The following is a 20,559-nucleotide window of genomic DNA, read 5'->3' on the forward strand; positions in this document are numbered from 1 at the left end:
TACTGGTGCTCACAAGATACTTTCTGGTGCGCACAAGATACTTTCTGGTGCTCATGAGATACTTACTGGTGCTCACAAGATACTTTCTGGTGCGCACAAGATACTTTCTGGTGCTCATGAGACACTTACTGGTGCTCACAAGATACTTTCTGGTGCTCATGAGATACTTACTGGTGCTCACAAGATACTTTCTGGTGCGCACAAGATACTTTCTGGTGCTCATGAGGTACTTACTGGTGCTCACAAGATACTTTCTGGTGCGCACAAGATACTTTCTGGTGCTCATGAGATACTTACTGGTGCTCACAAGATACTTTCTGGTGCGCACAAGATACTTTCTGGTGCGCACAAGATACTTTCTGGTGCGCACAAGATACTTTCTGGTGCTCATGAGGTACTTACTGGTGCTCACAAGATACTTTCTGGTGCGCACAAGATACTTTCTGGTGCTCATGAGGTACTTACTGGTGCTCACAAGATACTTTCTGGTGCGCACAAGATACTTTCTGGTGCTCATGAGATACTTACTGGTGCTCACAAGATACTTTCTGGTGCGCACAAGATACTTTCTGGTGCGCACAAGATACTTTCTGGTGCGCACAAGATACTTTCTGGTGCTCATGAGGTACTTACTGGTGCTCACAAGATACTTTCTGGTGCGCACAAGATACTTTCTGGTGCGCACAAGATACTTTCTGGTGCTCATGAGGTACTTACTGGTGCTCACAAGATACTTTCTGGTGCGCACAAGATACTTTCTGGTGCTCACAAGATACTTTCTGGTGCGCACAAGATACTTTCTGGTGCGCACAAGATACTTTCTGGTGCTCATGAGATACTTTCTGGTGCTCATGAGATACTTACTGGTGCTCATGAGATACTTACTGGTGCGCACAAGATACTTTCTGGTGCTCATGAGGTACTTACTGGTGCTAACAAGATACTTTCTGGTGCGCACAAGATACTTTCTGGTGCTCATGAGGTACTTACTGGTGCTCACAAGATACTTTCTGGTGCGCACAAGATACTTTCTGGTGCTCATGAGGTACTAACTGGTGCTCACAAGATACTTTCTGGTGCGCACAAGATACTTTCTGGTGCTCATGAGGTACTTACTGGTGCTCACAAGATACTTTCTGGTGCGCACAAGATACTTTCTGGTGCGCACAAGATACTTTCTGGTGCGCACAAGATACTTTCTGGTGCTCATGAGATACTTTCTGGTGCGCACAAGATACTTTCTGGTGCTCATGAGATACTTACTGGTGCTCACAAGATACTTACTGGTGCTCATGAGATACTTACTGGTGCTCACAAGATACTTTCTGGTGCGCACAAGATACTTTCTGGTGCTCATGAGATACTTTCTGGTGCTCATGAGATACTTACTGGTGCTCACAAGATACTTTCTGGTGCACACAAGATACTTTCTGGTGCTCACAAGATATTTTCTGGTGCTAGCGAGATACTTTCTGGTGCTCACGAGATACTTTCTGGTGCTCACGAGATACTTTCTGGTGCTCACAAGATACTTTCTGGTGCTCACAAGATATTTTCTGGTGCTAGCGAGATACTTTCTGGTGCTCACGAGATACATTCTGGTGCTCACAAGATACTTTCTGGTGCGCACAAGATATTTTCTGGTGCTAGCGAGATACTTTCTGGTGCTCACGAGATACTTTCTGGTGCGCACAAGATACTTTCTGGTGCGCACAAGATACTTTCTGGTGCGCACAAGATACTTTCTGGTGCTCACAAGATACTTTCTGGAGAAACGTTTAATTTTTTTCGATGTCCCTTTAGGGAAATAAATGTGGAAAATGTGGAGGCTTTTTTTTATTATTATTATTTTTATGAACTGCAATGTATTTGTACAAGTTATAAATACTTATTAATTACTTATAATGTTGTTTGGTGCATGATAAACATATAATATATATATATACAGTGGGTTGCATAAATATCTGCACCCCTTTAACAATTCCATGCTATGTGTTGGTTTTTTATCTGCTTGCCAAGCAACGTTATATGTTGCCAGTTTTCACTGCTGTGTTTTCTGTGCAATGACAATAAAAGGAAGTCTAAGTCTAAGTCTCAGCCTGTACACGGAGCAAATAGCCTAATATTAGCCAATACTAACCTGAAATTCCACATATAAGTGTGTTTGAGATACCGCAGGTGTTTTATGAGGTTGGATGTGTTCCCTCATTAGGCTCCTATAGCTTGGTGACAGCGCCTGCACAGTGGACGGCCATCGTCTATTGCTTTACTGTCTGTGCCTTGTTTAAAGCCAAAATAGTACCAAATGTGACTTTTGGAGTTTGGTTTTTTGAGCAAAATTAAAAAAACTTCTCTGCTGGCCCTGACAATATCAAAAAAGTATTTTCTATTATTATTATTATATTATTATTTTATTTTTTTTAATAATCAAATTAATGTGTGTCTGAACGTGTCTGAATTCAATTACTTTTTCAGTATGTTATGATTATATTTTCTGAAAGAATATGGTTATTTTTTGTGAAGCTGAGCTGGATTTTCCATATGTCATTAAACGCATCATAGCTCTGTGGACCTGCTCTAGTAGTATTGCTGGCCTTTCGTTGAAGCTGCCATTTCCTATTTGGTTATAACTTTGACTGACGTGTGTCGTCAGCCAATCAAAATGTGATGCATAGTGACAGAACGCCTCAGGCCCAGCGATGTGTCTGGCGCTAGCCCCTGCTGATGTCATCAACGACGTTTGAACCTTTGGCGGGTTTTGAAGTAAGCTATGGCCACTGCATTATCACCACCGATCCATCATGTTTCTGATCTCCTTCGTGTGCACTTTTCACGGCGATCGTTTGGAGAAAAGAAGGAAATGATTTTAAGAGGAAGACCTACACCGAAGAGGTACATCATTTACGGTAGTTGGAGTGTTAATGATAAATGTATAACATTTTTTAGAAGTGGTGAGGACAAAACTGTTGATCATAAATAGTGCCGGGGACGTGTTCCCCGCGTGTCTGACGCCTATGCTTATGTGGAAGCTTGTTTTTGTGTCATATAGTGACATAAGGGAAGATGTGGTGGTAATTGCAGTAGCCTGCAATAGATGCGCAGTGGTGTGCGTGTGCGCTATGGTTGTTGCAGATCAACTGTCTTGTGAATATAGTGCATAATAGTGTGTTTTGTATGTGGTTGTGTTTTTTTGACTGAAACCCCACGGTACGCTACTGTGTCTTCCTCTTCTTGTGAAAGTGTTTGTTTCACTTTTATCACTTTTGTTTTATTTCCATCGTCGCCCTGGCTTTCTTCACTAAAAGAAAACGATTCCATTTGGATAGAACCTGAAGGGAAACACTTGCATGTCACTAACAAATACAACTACATTTAAAAAAACAACAACAAAAAAACTCACATTCATCAGACTGCACTCAGTTCCCTGGAGCTTTGGTTGATACAGTAAACATTCAAATTCTTATTCATTTGCAGTAGGAAACAGCTGTCTGATTTTAACACTGACAACCTGTGCTTTTTAGCTCAGTGTGTCACGGTTCACTCAGGGAGAAGGAAAGGCTGCTCGGTTCATTTTCTCACTGTGACAGGTGTAAATGAACACTCCTTACTTCACCCTGGAACAAGTCTGACACATGCGAGTGTAAATGAACTGAATCGTTGCATGATTTAAAAAAAAGTCACATGTTTTTTTAAAGTGCTTCATCTGAAACAGGTTTCACTCTGTCACTGTCACCCGTATGCAGGATTTGTGGCTGCATTTCAAGCTCTGCAGTCTCTCATTCTCCTGCAAGAGCTCTACAAGTCCAGTTACATTATACCTGTCTCACTCTCACTGCGAGAGATTTAAGGCTGTGACATTGTATCCCTGCCTCCTGGTATATGCAGAAGTGTATTAGCTTTATATCCCTGTAGGACATTCATGTGTACTGCACTCACAATGTTTATCAACCTGTTATCATGGATGTAATCCAGCAACTCTACTGTCTTCCACCAGAATGTGGGTGTAGAAAGCAGCTGGTCATTGCGTGGGCTGCCTTCAGTATGTTGGCACAAAAACCCAAAAACACTAGGAGTTTTCTTCAAAATGTCTGCTGAGTTGCGAGTATGAATTCCGCCAGTGAATTTGGCTTTGCCATTTTAGGTATTTACCCTCTCTGTTAATGAATGAATATCATCCAATTAGCTTTAAAGTTATGTTCTGAGTCATTAACATGGGCTTATGATCCAAGTGTTTGTATGAACACATACAGTAGTCACTGTATCATCAGTCACTAATCATCATCAGCTACCTGATCTACAGTGCTGTAGCACTGCATGTGCTACAGCAACACCACTTAGAAATAAAAACAACTGAATAAAACAATTTAGAAATAAAAATCAAAATAATTCAGAAATCAAAATCAAAATAATAATCATAATAATGCATGAATCAACTTCTCCTGGTCTGTTTGAGACATTAAACCCTTCACTCTGGATATGTTCTTCAGCTGATAGAAGGCTGTTTTGGTGATTGATTTGATGTGACTGCTCAAGGTCAAATCTGAGTCCATCACCACGCCAAGGTTTCAGACTTGACGCCAAGGTTTTCAGACTTGGACTTGATTTTTAGAGAGAGTGACTCAAGATGTGATTAAAGGTGATTTTAAACTGAGAATGAGTGAAATAGTAACAATGTCTTTGATTGATGATGATGATGATGATGATGATGATTTGACAGGGATATGTAACCATTGTACCTTCTTAATGAAATGTAACTGATGCTGTGTATATCGTGTATATCTTTAGCTCTAACTTATTTTTTCCTGGTTCGACTGTTAAGGAGTAAGACTTATCAAAAGCTTAAAACCTGGAATCTTGAACAGGTGAAAGGATGAATAAAACCACCAATACCACAACGATTATCATAAACACTGATCACTCTTTCTCGTTTCTGACCTTATAAAAGTGAGCATATAACACAAAGTCATATACAGTGCAATGAATGACACAAAGAAACAAAGGAAAAACACAAATGAAAAATAAGAGGCATACATTTGTTAACAAGCAAGGCTTGCTTGGTTTGATGACAGAGAACCTTCACAGACAACATTCACTTTTGATATATTTTAACACATTTATATAAGCAAAAACTAAAACAAGTTACATACGTGTTTAAATTTTTTTGGCTAAATGTAATTTCATTAACTTCTAATTGAGAAAGATGAATGTTTTTCTTATGCTACCCTAAATGATTTGAAATAAAAAATGTTCTTTCATTTTGATATCACTCACAGGAAGACAAAAGTATATGGTTATAATTCTCTCTCATGTTTATAGAACATTGGTTTTCTCTTTAAAGGGAAAGGGAAAGTCTTTAGGAGTGACATACATGTATGCATTTAGAGTTCAGGCAGACATTGATTGATCACTACTCAAAATAGACAATTAAGAATAGTAAATCCATTCCATAGAGAAAATCAATGGTTTTATTCACTTGTTATTATTGTGTGACTGTCCTGTCAGATTATCCTCAGACTTATCATACTTATCAAAAGCAGTAGACCAGAGGCTTCTGTACACTGACACTGCCAGGTTCACACGTAGTTAATCCTGGTGTCATTATTAATGAGTAAGGCAAATCATTCTGACAAGAAGAAGGTAATACAGGAGCCATTTTATTTGATGATGCAATTGATTCATTGATGATGAATGATGCAACTCTCTCCACAAATAGGAGATCTTGTATCACTTTTGTCATCTTTCTATCTCTCTTTTTGCTGGCCTTGCAGCAGAAACATGAAACTCTTTGTGTGAGTTGATATGCTGTTTATGTCATTTGCTACTGTCCAACAGAAACAGTTTGGTGTCCATGTCTTTGTTATAAGCAGTGCATGGTCCATTAAAAATCACTGAAGATAATGAGTTTTAGACATAAGGGTGCTATTTCCTCTCTCTTATGATGTTTTATTTTTATACAAAAATACAGTATTACACCAAGAGTTTTAATTTGAAAGTACTGAGCTTGAGTGAAAACAGGATGTTATGACACATACAGTTATTTTGTAAGATATGGAAAATAAATATCTAAAGGTAGAGGCAGGTCAGAGGGTCGTCTGAATCACATACATCATTTCATTCAATTACTTGTTTGTCTTCACAGATCTTCATATTAAGAGGACAGAAGAATCATCTTCCAGTGATTCAACTGAGCAACGAAGTGTGTGACTGGCTGACAACGGCATGATGGGACCCATTAGATCTGCATGGCTGAAGACCTCCTCCACAGCGCATGACATATCACAGCTGTATTGTTTGTGGCATCCTTTGTGCATTTAGTGGTATCATCCTGCTGTTAAACAAGAACTGTATAGCAGCACAAATGGGAATTATGAGGTCTGATCATCGGCTAAAGTGGATATAGTTTGATACAATTCCTTCATATTTAACTGTCCACTTGTCTATCTGAGGCTGTCCTTCCATTATATGGAGAACTTGCATAGTCATCTGACGACTGGGGAGCAGCCCGGAGGTCAAGAACATTGTCAAACAGAGTCTCCTCCCAAAGGCCTGCGTTCTAAGTCTCCCTCCCAGTCCCGTCGGCAACAGCGAACTAGCTCCCCAAAGCCACATGGCACGCTACAGCAACACAAACAATCTAAACGGCAGCATCCTGAACGGAAGTGTGTCAGCCATCAGCGGCAGAGCAACGACTTGGATACAGTGCCAGAGCAGAAGCATGAAGCATCAACAGAACCTAAGGCTACTTTGTCACCAGGTCTCCCACCGTCCTCAGCAGGTGATCCGACCCAGTCTAAATCACAAAGCCAAGAGAGCACCCCAAAACAGAAACGGGAGCGTAAGCCTCAGAGACCGGGAAAATATGTCTGCACTTACTGTGGCCGTGCATGTGCAAAACCTAGTGTCCTTCAGAAACACATTCGCTCCCACACAGGAGAAAGACCCTATCCCTGTGCCCCATGTGGCTTCTCCTTTAAGACCAAGAGTAACCTGTACAAACACCGTAAATCACATACACACAGGGTGAAGGCAGGCCTGGCACTTGGGGAGCCAAGAACTTTAGAGGAGCAAGTCACTGAGTCAGAAGATGAAAGCAGACAGCTATCATCCACCTCCACTCTTACAGAAAGACAGAGCAGTGTCGCCTCGCTAAAGTGTCATGAAACAGGAAGGGCCAAAGATGGCTCAACAGGAGATGATGACTCCTATGCAGTGAAAAAGAGATTGGCCCTGCGATTAAGCAGAGGAAAACAGGGTCTTCAGGATTCATCTGATGAAAAGACCTCATCTCTCACTTTAGGCAGTAAAGGCAGTACAGAATCTGGTTACTTCTCTCGCTCTGAGAGTACTGAGCAGTCCCAGGACAGTCCCCCAAACACAAGTGCCAAAAGCTATGCAGAGATCATCCTTGGCAAATATGGACGCCTTGGACAACTACAGAGGATATCTCGTCATAACCAGCAGCCCTCTGGTGAGAAGGACAAAAGTGTCCCATTCACAGTGCCCAAAAAGCAGGTCATTGACCATATCACCAAACTCATTACCATCAATGAGGCAGTAGTGGACACGAGCAAAATTGACAGTGTAAAACCAAGGAGATTCTCACTCTCCAGAAAGAATAGTTCAGAGACTCAAAAGGCTTCATCTGTGAAAGAATCACTTATTCATAGTCCTGAAGCAGGAGACCTGGGCTACAAAAACAGTGGCTCCATCACAATGGGAGTTCCGTGTGAAAAATTTCATCATCAGTCTTTAAATGTGAAGCAGCCAGCTGGCCAAACATCCACTGCTCCTCTGGTGAGGAGTCACTCTATGCCAACTGCAGCTAGTTCATTTGATGCCTCCAGTGGTGGCCCCAGTAAATTCCGCCAAAGTCAATCTTTTGATGAACGGCAGCCTTCCCGCCGTTACGGGATGCTGAGGCGACAGCCTGCTATTGAAATCCCACTTGGTGCTGAATTTACAAAAGAGGAACATGAGGTTACTCATTCATTTTACCCTGACAGTGTAACCAATGTGCCTGACCACAAGCCAAATGAACCCCAGCCATACGAGTGTGACTCATGTGGCACTGCATGCAAAGATTGGGAAGGTTTTAAGAAACACAAGAAAAGCCTGTGCTTAGCACATTGCCCCAGAAATGAGATGGTTATTAGTCAAATGGAGTTTTCACAGTTACTCAACCATGCAGGCAGAGCAGGAGCACCAGTTTTGCGCAAGAGGAGGAAAGAGGAAAGTTTTGAGTTAGATGACCCCTCCTCTCCTTCATTACTCTCCACTGCCCTCTTGTCTGGACAGTGCAAAGGTGACAGCAGTGTGGCTCATGAGGACCATAGAAGATCTACTCTGCAAACCTTTTCAGTAATTCAACATACTAGTTCATTTGAAAAGCAAGAATCTTTGTGCAATGAGAGTCAAGGCACAGAGGCAACAAAAAACACTGCACAACATGAAGACTATCAACTGGTGCCACAGAAACAATCCCAGCAATCCCAGCAGACAAAACTAGCAACCCGAAAGCTGGTCCGCCAACACAGTGTACAAGTCCCAGAAATATTGGTAACAGAGGATTCCAACATGAGCACAGAGAAGTCAGTGGAGCCAGCCCCCATGTTAAAACACCCAGACAAGCCTGATGAATTTCAGTGGCCACAGAGAAGCTCTTCTTTGGCCCAACTCCCGATTGAAAAACTCCCTCCCAAAAAGAAACGCTTGCGTCTAGCTGAGGTTGCACAGTCCTCAGGAGAATCCAGTTATGACTCAGTATCTCTTCCCCGTAGCCCTAGTCAGGACAGTAGTGCATCCTATGCATCCAGTCGTTCCACGTCGTTTGAGGAATCAAATAGAACAGACATGGAGCCCACAACATCATCACCAATGCGGAGATCGAGAGCCCCTCACATGCTCATGGTACCTGGTGTGCATCAGCACAGAGAGATGAGGCGCTCAGCATCTGAACAGGCACCTCATGACCCTCAACCAAGTGTCCTAATGGCTGAGACTCGCAGTAAGTCTTTTGACTATAGTTGCCTGTCCCCTGAGCGCACTGCAGTGGGCTGGAGGGAAAGAAGAAAGTGTCTCCTCATGAGACACACTGCTATAAAAGATCCAGATGAAGAGGAGGAGGACCGCTGTGCCTCATCAAACCATAGCCCTGAGCATGTCACAACTAGCACATCCTCTAAAACAAGCTCAACCTTTGTGTGCAACAGCAGGCCGTCTGGCTCTCCTTTGTCAGGTGACACTCTCTTGTGTTATCCAGCTAATTTACAAGGCAAGGAAATTCTATCTCAGTGGAATCTCAGTCATAATATTCAATTAAAAGACAACACAGAACTCCCACTTAATCATGGTCCATCTGTAGATACTCTAAGAGAAGAGGCCTCACACATCCATTCAGGGGACCATGGACCATCAGGGGCAGCCAGAGCTCACTACCTCCCCATTTCTACAGGGCTGAAGTTAGAGATTCCTCTGCGACATGATGACTGTTCAGACACTCAAGTAAGTCACTCTCTTAGCCAACATTCTGTCCCTCATATCACTTCCAGTCTGGAATTGCTGAGGCCAATCACATCTCCTTCAGTAGCAGTGCGTCTGCAAACTGACACCCTTTCGCCAGCGTGTGCCATATACACCACACTGTCTCAGTCCACGTCCCCTAGACCTCAGGAGGCAGTTGATGCACTTTCACTCAATGTAGGCATTCCAATGGCTGGGTATAGAAACCCAAAGGACATAATTAATGACTTTCAGTTGTGGTCTGATGAGGATCTGAGGTCATCAGGGGGGAACAAGCGCATGCTTTCCCCTTCAAACAGTATAGAAATCCCCCCTGAGTCACAACAGCAGCAGAAACGAGTGAAAGAAAGAGCGGAAGAGTGGAATAAGGCAGCAGTGGGCCCATGTGGACAGCAACTCAAACGGGAGAATCGGTCATGTCCACCAGGCATTTGTTCTCCCATCACACACATTGGACCTTCGTTCCCCAGTCTGCTGTCCGGCACCTGTAATAGCTGGTGCTATTTGAACTACATCAAACCAAACCCTTCTACTCTGGATGCGCAGAAGCCCTCAGTCTATTCCTCCTGGTCCACTAGTAGCTACAATCCTAACCCTCCTGGCCTTTCCAGCAAAATGGCTCTGTCTCTGCTGCACTGTAAGCAGAGGCTCAGTCCCTCTATCTACACTCTATCCCCCATGTCAGTCAGGACGACTGAGTCATTTGAACAAGAGGATGACAAAAGACCACGCTCCACTGAGGTAATTACAGCACTACCCTCTGATTACAATCTATACTGTAATGTTTTATCAAAAGGTAAGAACTTGGAGGTTTTTTCGAGGGGATTATTGTGTTTAGTGGTACAGTGGGCAGGATATGTTTGGCATTATTGATCAATTACTCCATAGTTACCTTTCAGCGCAATGTCATTCTAATAAGAGAATGACACTTCTGCACCACTAGACTTTTATTTGACGGCCTCACCACTCAATCTGTAGCACCGTGAGAGGCTCAAGGGTTACAATTTGATGAGTAACTAAAGAGCATCTATAGCCACGTTTCATACACATTTCTTTTCTTGCTTGCTCTGTCTGCTATTATCAATATGTTTCCAGTACAGCGAAATGCGGATGTGAGATGACAGTCATATCATTTCTAAATTTCCTCTCATATTTATTCTTATTCTTATTAATAATAATTTTGACGATAATAATAATGATAATAATAATAATAATAATATTAATAGTACATTTTATTTGTTTAGATCATACTGTATATAAAAAGATAAATCAGAATACCAGAGTTTAGAATACAAAATACAAAAAAAAAAAAAAGGATGGTCATGTGGGGTAGGCTAGTCTGAATAAGTGAGTTTTGGTGTTTGGGGGAGGGGCCATGAGTTCCATAGTGGACCGATGTGCAGGTGGAGGGAGGCTGAGGAGCAATAAGAATGCAGAAATGATTCGCTGAAACGTTTCCGTTGTGCTTATTTGCATTTACTTTTAATTGGATTGCCACCTTTCACTTCCCTCAAAACAGTTGAGTGTAATATTTCAAGAGTTTTAGAATTTTCTGGTTTTCCATTCAAGTGTGTATATGCACAAATGAAAATATGCATAAAAACAGATGATGATGAGAATGGAAATCCATATAGTGACCAATCACAGGGCAGTTCACAGGTGCTGGTGCTCCCATTGCTCTGGTACTGGAAGCACTGACAAAACATTCCTACTTGCAAGTCAACAGCAGAGATTTTAAGATATTGGCAGATTTACTCTCTTATGTATGAAACCAGTGCATATATCCATGTTCGTCTCAATGAAACTCAACAATCAACTATTTTTCCAGTGGTCCTTCCCACTGCAGCTTAAAATCCAAAGTTGTGTATTGAGATTCATCTACAGTCCATAAATTCAGAGGTTAGATAGCACAGCCTTATACCTATTTCCTCTGAAGTGTAATGAATGTAATGTGTGATGTGTTGGCATTGAAATATTAGATCTTTGTTAATTTCATTTCAATCCCCAAGGAAATATAATTGCTAGCTCTGCCTTTGACTTGGAGATGAGTTTTAAAAGCAATCAATAAAGATACAAAGGGCAAAGAAAATATGCATACTCTACAACTTACAATGAATTCAAGAATTCTCAATTTTGGTCTCCCTGGATATGCTGGAGTCAAATAGCTGAATTTGCCCATGTCTCTTTTGAGTGTAGGTCTACAATAGCCAGTCATATCACAGCCACCACGAGGGAACAAGGAAGGAGCAGCTGTCAGCTGAGAAGGAACAGAGGAGGAAAGACGAGGAGGGAGTCAAGTCATGCTCCAGAAATAAACAACCTCCTGAAGTGTGGATCTCTGAGGAGGGGTGAGTGTGGCCTTAGCTGATAACAATAGCTTTACTTGTAACATGTTGTCCGTGTACACTTCATCTGGTGACCAAGCTCATTATGTATAGTTGATCGAGTAATGTAAAATTTCATGCCCCAATCTTCCATTCACTAAAAAATCAGCTTTAATCTCTGATATTTTTTTAAGCCGACATTTGAGTCAGAATGTGCAGATGGTATTGTTTTCTAGATGATATTGTAATCTGTAGTGAGAGTAGGGGACAGGTGGGAAGAGAGCCTGGAGAGGTGGAGGTCTGCACTGGAGAGAAGAGGAATAAAGGTTAGTAGGAACAAGACAGAATACCTGGTGTGTGAATGACAGTGAGACAGGTGCAGGGTTCTCATGTGACTTGAAATCCTTGAAAGTTTGTGAATATGAAAAACATTTTTCAAGGCCTTTTAAAGGTTTTGAAAATTGCCCCAAATAGACATAGTTTTTAACAGCTTCATAGTTCATAAATGGTCTAAAATTACTGTTTCGGACTAATTTTGGTATCAGTAAATACCCAGGTGAGTAATAATTACCTAATTTGGGTAAATGTCTCCCACCACCATTTGTTTTACAACGCCACCTACAGTTTTATGCATCCTGCATTGCTTGATGTACGTAGACTCGGCCTATGCAGAAGAAATGTCAAGTTGTAAGCACTAGTCTTGTTGTGGACACTGTACCATACATTGTCTCGCTCGGCTGTTGACATGAGATTCCATGCTGAACAAAGAGCAAGTAACATTAAGCAAGAGAGCGTAAATTACATGATGCCTTGGAAGGGCAAATTCCAACATCTCTGGCTCACCAAAGACAATTACAAAGACTGGTTTGCCCAAGATCCCAAAGTGTGCTGCAAATCAATAAAAGTGGACACGATGGGCGAAAGCAGCTCTTACAAGTTGCCCTCCCGTCTTCAGCTGTGTCAGCACATTTGGTATTTGAATTTGAAGGAAATTGCCTTGAAAAGTCCTTGAATCTGATGTCAATCAAGGTGTGGGAACCCTGCAGGTGGTATGGTGAAGGTGCAAGGATTAGAGGTAGAGAAAGTGGATGAGATTAAATACTCCGGATCAACCATCCAAAGCAAGGGACAGCTCACAAGAGAAGAGGCAGGGTGGAGTGGGTGGAGTGGGTAGACATGAGTGTCAGTGCTGATGTGTGACACAGGAATAGCAGCAAAAGTGAAAGGTCTACAAGAAAGTAGTGAGACAGGCTATGATGTATGTCCTGGAAACAGTGGCACTGTCTGAAAGACAGGAGGCAGAGCGGAAGATGCTGAGATTTTTGTTGGGAGAAACCAGGATGGACAGGATTTGCAATTAGCTTATTCAAGGGACAGCTCAGGCAGAATGGTTTGGAAAAATAGTCAGAGAGTCACCGCTGAGTTGGTTTGGTCACATTATATTATACATTGGATAAAGGATGATGAAGACGGAGGTGCCAGAGCTAATGTTACTAAACATCTTACAAACACTTCCTGCCAGATGGTTGACAGGAGTGTACCGACGTCAGCTCCCCCTGTATAATATAGGACTGTAGATTTGGGAGTTTGACAACATTTTTCATGTGGAACACTTTTGCAATGATCCTGGTTATGGAAATTCACTACCAGCAACTTATTTTGAGTGCTTTGAATCACTCATATATCATCCCATCCCTCGTTGCATCATCACAGAAGGCTGTGTGTTGTTGTTATAAACCCACCGTGCTGGAGAGGCCACTGGTTGGCTGTCTGGACCGACAGTCTGTTCAGGGACTGGATCCAGGAAGTAGCCTCGCTTCCTCTGCCTCTACAGACATTTCATTAACACAAACCATCACTGCCAGTCACATTTAGCAACTGCTCGCTCAGTCCCTCGCACTGACATCAGTGAAAGGAGCAGAACATCATATGGACATGCATATGCAACAGAGCATTAGCCATAAAAGTCAGCTATAAAGAACAGGAAAGGCTAGAAAAATAGATCAATTAAAACCAAAAAATCTTCCAGTTAAATCAACCAATGACGGCGTTCGGTCCATTAAACCACATGAAACCATTTACACCAATAAAATCCCAGTATTATAACTTTTTTAGACATGCAAGGATTAGTGGATTGATCTATCATTTGGTAAGTGATTGACTGTCAGGCTTCAAAAAATGATTGTTTTCATAATCCATTCATCTGACCATTCTTTTCTCAGTGAATCATTTGGTCCATAAAATTTCTGAAAATGTTAATCAGTGTTTTCCAAACCTGGAAATGATGACGTTGATAATGTCAAAATGATCAGATTCAGTTTTTAATGATTTCTTTGTTTTATTGAGCAAAGAAACTAGAAAATATTCACATTTAAGAAGCTGACAAATCAGAAAACACTCAAGTCAATTCATCGATTATCAAAACAGTTGATTATTAATTAATAACCGATAAATCATAATCTATTATTCACTTATTTGTTACAGCCCTAATTAACTGTTTAGGTTATTTATGAAACAGAAAGGATAGATATAATAGTTCTGAAATCTTGAACATAAGAATGTTTCTGGATTTCTGATTTTCTGATGTTTATTACCACTGTACTGCAGGGAACCATCCGTCCTGTGATCACAGCTCACCTTGTTATTCAGCAGCATGTGTGTGTTCTCAAACCACTGATTTAATCAAATCACTGAGTCACATTTTTACTGAAACCACGTGTTTTTACACGGGTGTGCATGTATTTACTCAAAAGAATTTGTATTGACAGACACACACTCAGACTTTTTCTTCTCATCAGACATCAACACTACAGATTTGTGTGTGTGTGTGTGTGTGTGTGGGGGGGGGGGGGGGGGGGGGGGGGCAGAGTGGTGCCAGAGTGGGTCACTGTGAGTCTGGTTTTGGTTTGATGCTCATCACAGCTCATCACAGCCTTCCTTAACGAGTGCCTCATCCTCACTCCTGCTCACTTTCTCCACCTCTGCCTCTTCAGTCTGTCAAGAGTGATGCCGACAGGTCGTTGAACTTGACATCATTTTATTACTGCAGTATAGAATGTTGATAATGTCGTGAAAAGGCTGGAAAAGCTGATTCTAATCAGACAGATTGTTTTTTGGAGTTTTTTCATGCTTATGTATTTGGAGTGGCAGCTGGTCTGGACCAGGGTTACCCTCCCTCCCTCCCTGAGCTGTTTTTATTGGCTGGCTGCAGCAGTTCCCGGACCTCGGGCCAAAGCGTCGGCTCCCCCTGTGTTTAGACTCAGAGGTGGTGTGAGCTGTGATGGGGTTATAAGGCATATATTGGTTTTGAGGCTTATGAAAGCGGCTCTGTTGAAGCTGAAACGGGTGCCTCGCTGCCTCGCTGCCTCGCTGAGAGGACTTCAGTGTACACAGAGTGTTGGACCCCAGGCCTGGCTGTCACGCTGTGAGCGCAGTGTGTAGCAAAGGCCAAACAGATAGTGCACTTACACTGGATAAACACAGGTACTAAAAAGCTGCTTACAGGTGCTAATGGACCTGCTGCCTGTCCGTCAGCTCCTGTTACCCTCTCATCGATCGTCACTCTCCTCCTTAGAGGAGCAGCATCAATAGACAACTGCCAGAGAAATGCTCTGAGGACCAAAGTGAAACCTTCTGCTCTCTTTACACCTGCAGATCAAATGAGAAGTATGGCCTCGTGCGTGGTGGAGGGAAGTGTCCGTGTGGGGACTGTGACGCGTCCCGTCCCTATGACTGCAGCGACTGTAGCATTGCTGTCAAAGCTGGAGGTAAGGATGGAGAACGAAGGAACAGGAGTGTGATGTTTCTCTTCTGTCACTTCTTCACTTTCTACCCTGTATTTGCAGGGAGTGAACACCAGAGATCTCAGACACAGGGAAAAGAAGCATGCTGTTATACAGATGATGCAGATGAACATATATTACAAATACATCAGCTTTATATGGTGCAGTCACTGCTCATACAACTAAACAACAACCAAACAAGTCAAGTGTTGTTTCCGATTTCATCTTAGAATCAACAAAATGAAATGAACCACGTTCCATTACTGCGATACACTACAGTGGCACTGCATACACGGAGTGCATATGTATATATATATATATATATATATATATATATATACACATACATACTGTATATATATATATATATCAATAATCATAAACAAAGTGTTGATCTGAGGGTATTTTATTGATGAGGAAAACGTCATATTGCTTTCTCATAGTAAAAAGACAGGAGGCAGAACACATAAACCTTCTTCGTGGTTATAAATGAGACTGACGGTGGTAGCAGAGCAGCGTGTGTTCAGTATGTCAAACCCTTTGAGCCAGAAGCTGGATTCATGTGTGTCGGGGTAACCCTGACGTTCTCCATCACTTTGGCTCTGGAGCGGTTTTAGTGTCCTCCCACACTTTTTTATGTTCATACTCGGAAGATATTCCTCTGTGAGGAGTTACACTTTAATAAATTGACTTTGGTCCAGATCAAAAGTCTGTTACACATCATACGTCTGTTGTAACCATCGACTATTGAACAATTAGAAGCTCATAGTGCTTTTCCACTATACAGTAACAGCACGACTTGACCGATTGTCTTTTTTGGCTTTTCCATCAGCGACCGTACCTGGTACTTTTACCAAGTAGCTGCTCTGGTCGAGGTTCCAAGTGAGCTGACAACAGACTGCAGTTATAAAGACTTAAAAATCCTGAAAACATGCGTTCATCTCCAACATAGAACAAAGACATTTCTAAAAATGAGAGCTTTAGTGTGTGTTTCATCATTTTTGCAAAGCCACTTAAATAGTCCATAAAATCAATTTGCATGTCTTTAAAACAGCAATCACAATATTATCTTAGATGATCTATCTTGCCCACCTCTAATATTTACAGTATATACTATATGTGTGTGTGTGTATATGTATATGTATACACACACACACACACGCACGTATATGCTGTATATAAGCTCAGCATGCACATATACTGTAGGTTTCCATTTGCATATTTAAAAAAGGAACGATAGAAAGCAGAGTAGGGTTAACAAGAATAATAATAATAGTATTATCATCATCCGTGCCTTCGTTCTATCGTCTAACAGAGTCTGAGTTTTGTGTGTACAGGCTATAATAAATAGAAGATGAGAGGAAGAGTCTCTGCATATTGCATCCAGAGGAAAGAAAATTGGTGCAGTGAGGGAAAATGAGATTTTAATAACACATGATGTCACCATGTTTCTTCTCTTCTCAGTATGCAGTGCTTGGCAGGGCACAAACATGGTCCAAATGATGTTGTTCTTTTCTGGTCGTACGGATGTTTGACGAGGGGTCGTGTCTGATACGCTGTGTCATGTTTGTTTGTCTTAGCACGTACAGTTGGAATGTAGCGAGCACTTTCAGTGCGTCTAGTGATATATGGGCCAAAAAAGTAGGTCAAGTTGGTCTTTGTGCACTCTGAAATAAACTTTCAACCTCCATCATCGAGAAGAAGCTAGTTAGTTAGTGAGGGACAGGATCCTCCAGGCAGAGTAGGTTTTTCCTTTCCCTGCACACGTGCACTGTGCTGTAAAGCTTGCAGTGCTGATAATTCACTGTCTTTGTTGTGCTTTCTTTTTCTTAGTTGAATTCTTTAATAGCCTCGAATGAAAACACTTCTTTAATGCGTTTTCCAGTCCCGTCTAAAAATGGAGAGATGGTAGAATGTGTTTGAAGGTGGTTAAGTAGTTTTCAGAGTCTACATGCCCATGTGTCCACTCCTGACGGCTGTGCTGGCAGCGTGTGAACTGATATGAAAAATATGATGTATGATAGAAAAATGAGCTGCACATACAGTTGAAACAAGAAGTTTACATACACTATATAAAAAGACACATGTCTGTCTGACATGAAATCAGACAATCATTTTTCCTGTTTTAGGTCCGGTAATATTACCAAAATGATTTCTATTTGCTAAATGCCAGAATAATGAGAGAAGGATTTTTTTAGACAATTTTTTATTACTTTCTTCAAAGTCAGAAGTTTACATACACTAAGATTATTATAGTGTATAACCCAAATGAAGATGTCATGTCTTTGGAAGCTTATGATGGGTTTATTGACACGATGAACCAGACTTATGCAAGTCTTTGGAAGCTTATGATAGGTTTATTGACAAGATGAACCAGACTTATGCAAGTCTTTGGAAGCTTATGATAGGTTTATTGACAAGATGAACCAGACTTATGCAAGTCTTTGGAAGCTTATGATAGGTTTATTGACTAGATGAACCAGACTTATGCAAGTCTTTGGAAGCTTATGATAGGTTTATTGACACGATGAACCAGACTTGTGCAAGTCCACAATTCTCTTCCTGATATTTTGGCTGAGTTATTTTGACTTTCCCATGATGTTACACAAAGAAGCAGTGTGTTTCAGGTGTGCCTTAAAATACATCCACAGGTGTGTCTCTAATTAACTCAAATGTTGTCAATAAACACATGCTTCCAAAGACATGACATGACAAAGGCATAATGATCTTAGTGTATGTAAACTTCTGACTTTGAAGAAAGTAATAACAAAATTGTCTAAAAAAAATCCTTCTCTCATTATTCTGTCATTTAGCAAATAGAAATAATTTTGCTAATCCTAACTGACCTAAAACAGGAAAAGTGATTGTCTGATTTCATGTCAGTCAGTGAGAAAAAAAGCACATGTGTCTTTTTATGTGTATGTAAACTTCTGGTTTCAACTGTAGATGTGCTGTATGAATGTGAGTGAATGGGTGAATGGCAAAAACTTTAGTGTAGGCAGTTTTGACTCATCAAGACTAGAAATGTGCGAGTTAAATTTCCCAGTTACCATTTTTTCTGTCATAGGTGTCTGTGAAAACCAACTGCTTCACCCAGATAAACAAAAGGATCATGAGTTCTCTGATCTGGAGGAAGTTGTACATGGTGTGGACAACGTGAAGGACAGGGACTGTGGATGTGAAGACAGCTGGTCCAAGGAGGTTGAAACCTGTAATTCTGAGAAAGGCCAGCCAATGGAGCCTGAACCCAGCCCATCACTCACACGTCCCCCCAAAGAGTCTACCCAGAAGCCCTCGGCTAGAACCAGAAGGGCAATGTTTGCCTGCAGACGCCTCGATGCTTCAGCATCCGTGTCCTCCAGAGGCCCCCGCTCTCCACAGAGGGAGCCACCCTCACCTCGCAGCCCGTCACCCAGGCCTCGGCTGTCCCCTGCTCCTCCCTCACTCTCCCCATCCAGTTGTCATGTTGCCTCCTCCCAGCTGAGACCAGTCTCCCCAGTTAGAAGCCTGTCTCCTGTAATAGTCCCACCCCATGGCTCAAACCCCCATGGACCTCCAGGCTCCCTGGCAGACCAACCGTCCACAACAAGACTGGTGAGTCACTCTTGTACTAAAACACAATAACATCATTGATTTCAATATTCTACAAATAATATTCACTATTTATTATTGCTGTGTCAGTGTTGCGTGTATAATTAACACTGATCAAACCTCAGTCCTCGCTCTCCTGTGACTCGAACCATCTCTGTTAGTTTAGCCTACAGTTTTAAATAAATCAGCTTTTGGCTCACAAAGCTAATCTTGTGTGGCTCAGTTAAATCCTGTTGAGTCAACATGTAGAACAAATATAGATACGCTGGTACATATGAGGTTATTTTAAAGTTAGGCATTTATTGGAAAAGGAAGGAAAGGCAACTCTGTTGTTTTATATCAGTCAGACTAAGCCTGCAGCTCCCAGGCCTTAAAAATAATGCAGCAGAGCTCCCAAATAGACACGACATGTTTTCTCTGGGCAGCCGCTGATAAAATGAGAAGCGGGTCCATCACTAAACACTGTCGATTGGAACCACATGTCTATGACAAAAACAACACGGGTGAATATCTCACTTCACCCTAATAAACTTACAAAAAATAAAAAAGTCTACTCCAAACATGTGGTGATGTTATGGTGTAACCTCACGACTTCCTCCTCACACTAATATAGTTCTCACAGGAGAAGATACTCACTCGCATTGTCTGTTTTTCACACAGAGACTTCTGTTCACGTCCTTTTTAAATGCTTAAAAATATGACACAAACACACATGACCTGTTTCTGTGAAGGAGAAAACACCTCACTTACACTGTCCTTTCACGTACACATTTTCTTGCAGCACACAGACAGACCGAATAATGTCAAATTTCCTAACAATAGCTGTCTCATTGATCCAAATTATTACACAACTACTAACTAAAAAAAACTGATTATATATAATATTTGGCATTGGGTTAGTGTGTGCATATTTGATTAATCATTTATTACAAAAAAATGTATTTGAATTAATGTTAAAACAAAAGATACAACACTGAAAAAAAAACATTTCATTAATGATTGTATTGATAAAAAATAAATTCTGCTCCAATAACTACCTAAACGGTGGTGGATCTATGACCACAAGGTTGCAGCAGCAGCAGCAGCATGCATTCTGTTAGTTTACTGCACATGTGTGCAGCAGAAACAAGAAAAATGTAACCTTTGGAGCTTGATACGATTTGAATGCGTCTTGTTAGCTCCTCCTCTTTGCTCAACTGTCCACACACACCAGCGTCTTCACTGGATTTTCTTGTCTGTGCTTTCTCGTTGTGTTTGTGTTCAGATTTGAAAGTCCTGCAGTGTGGGACAGGTGTAACATGGTTGTAACTTTGGTCTGTGAAGCTGTCACACAGTTGTTCTAA

The 20,559-nt window shown here is 41.5% G+C and overlaps 1 protein-coding gene across 2 annotated transcripts in view; it reads left to right on the forward strand.

Annotated features, from left to right (window-relative positions):
- Window positions 1–20,559, forward strand: part of hivep3a (HIVEP zinc finger 3a) — a 48,056-nt gene that overhangs the window by 19,366 nt on the left and 8,131 nt on the right. For both annotated transcript variants that reach the window (XM_058618979.1, XM_058618980.1), the window contains 4 exons: window positions 6,140–10,260; window positions 11,716–11,867; window positions 15,498–15,610; window positions 18,693–19,219. In XM_058618979.1, the coding sequence (XP_058474962.1) occupies window positions 6,463–10,260; window positions 11,716–11,867; window positions 15,498–15,610; window positions 18,693–19,219 (4,590 nt within the window). In that variant the 5' untranslated portion in view covers window positions 6,140–6,462. The remainder of the gene's footprint in view (window positions 1–6,139; window positions 10,261–11,715; window positions 11,868–15,497; window positions 15,611–18,692; window positions 19,220–20,559) is intronic.

The sequence above is a fragment of the Solea solea genome, chromosome 20, assembly GCF_958295425.1.
Source record: "Solea solea chromosome 20, fSolSol10.1, whole genome shotgun sequence".
NCBI lineage: Eukaryota > Metazoa > Chordata > Actinopteri > Pleuronectiformes > Soleidae > Solea > Solea solea.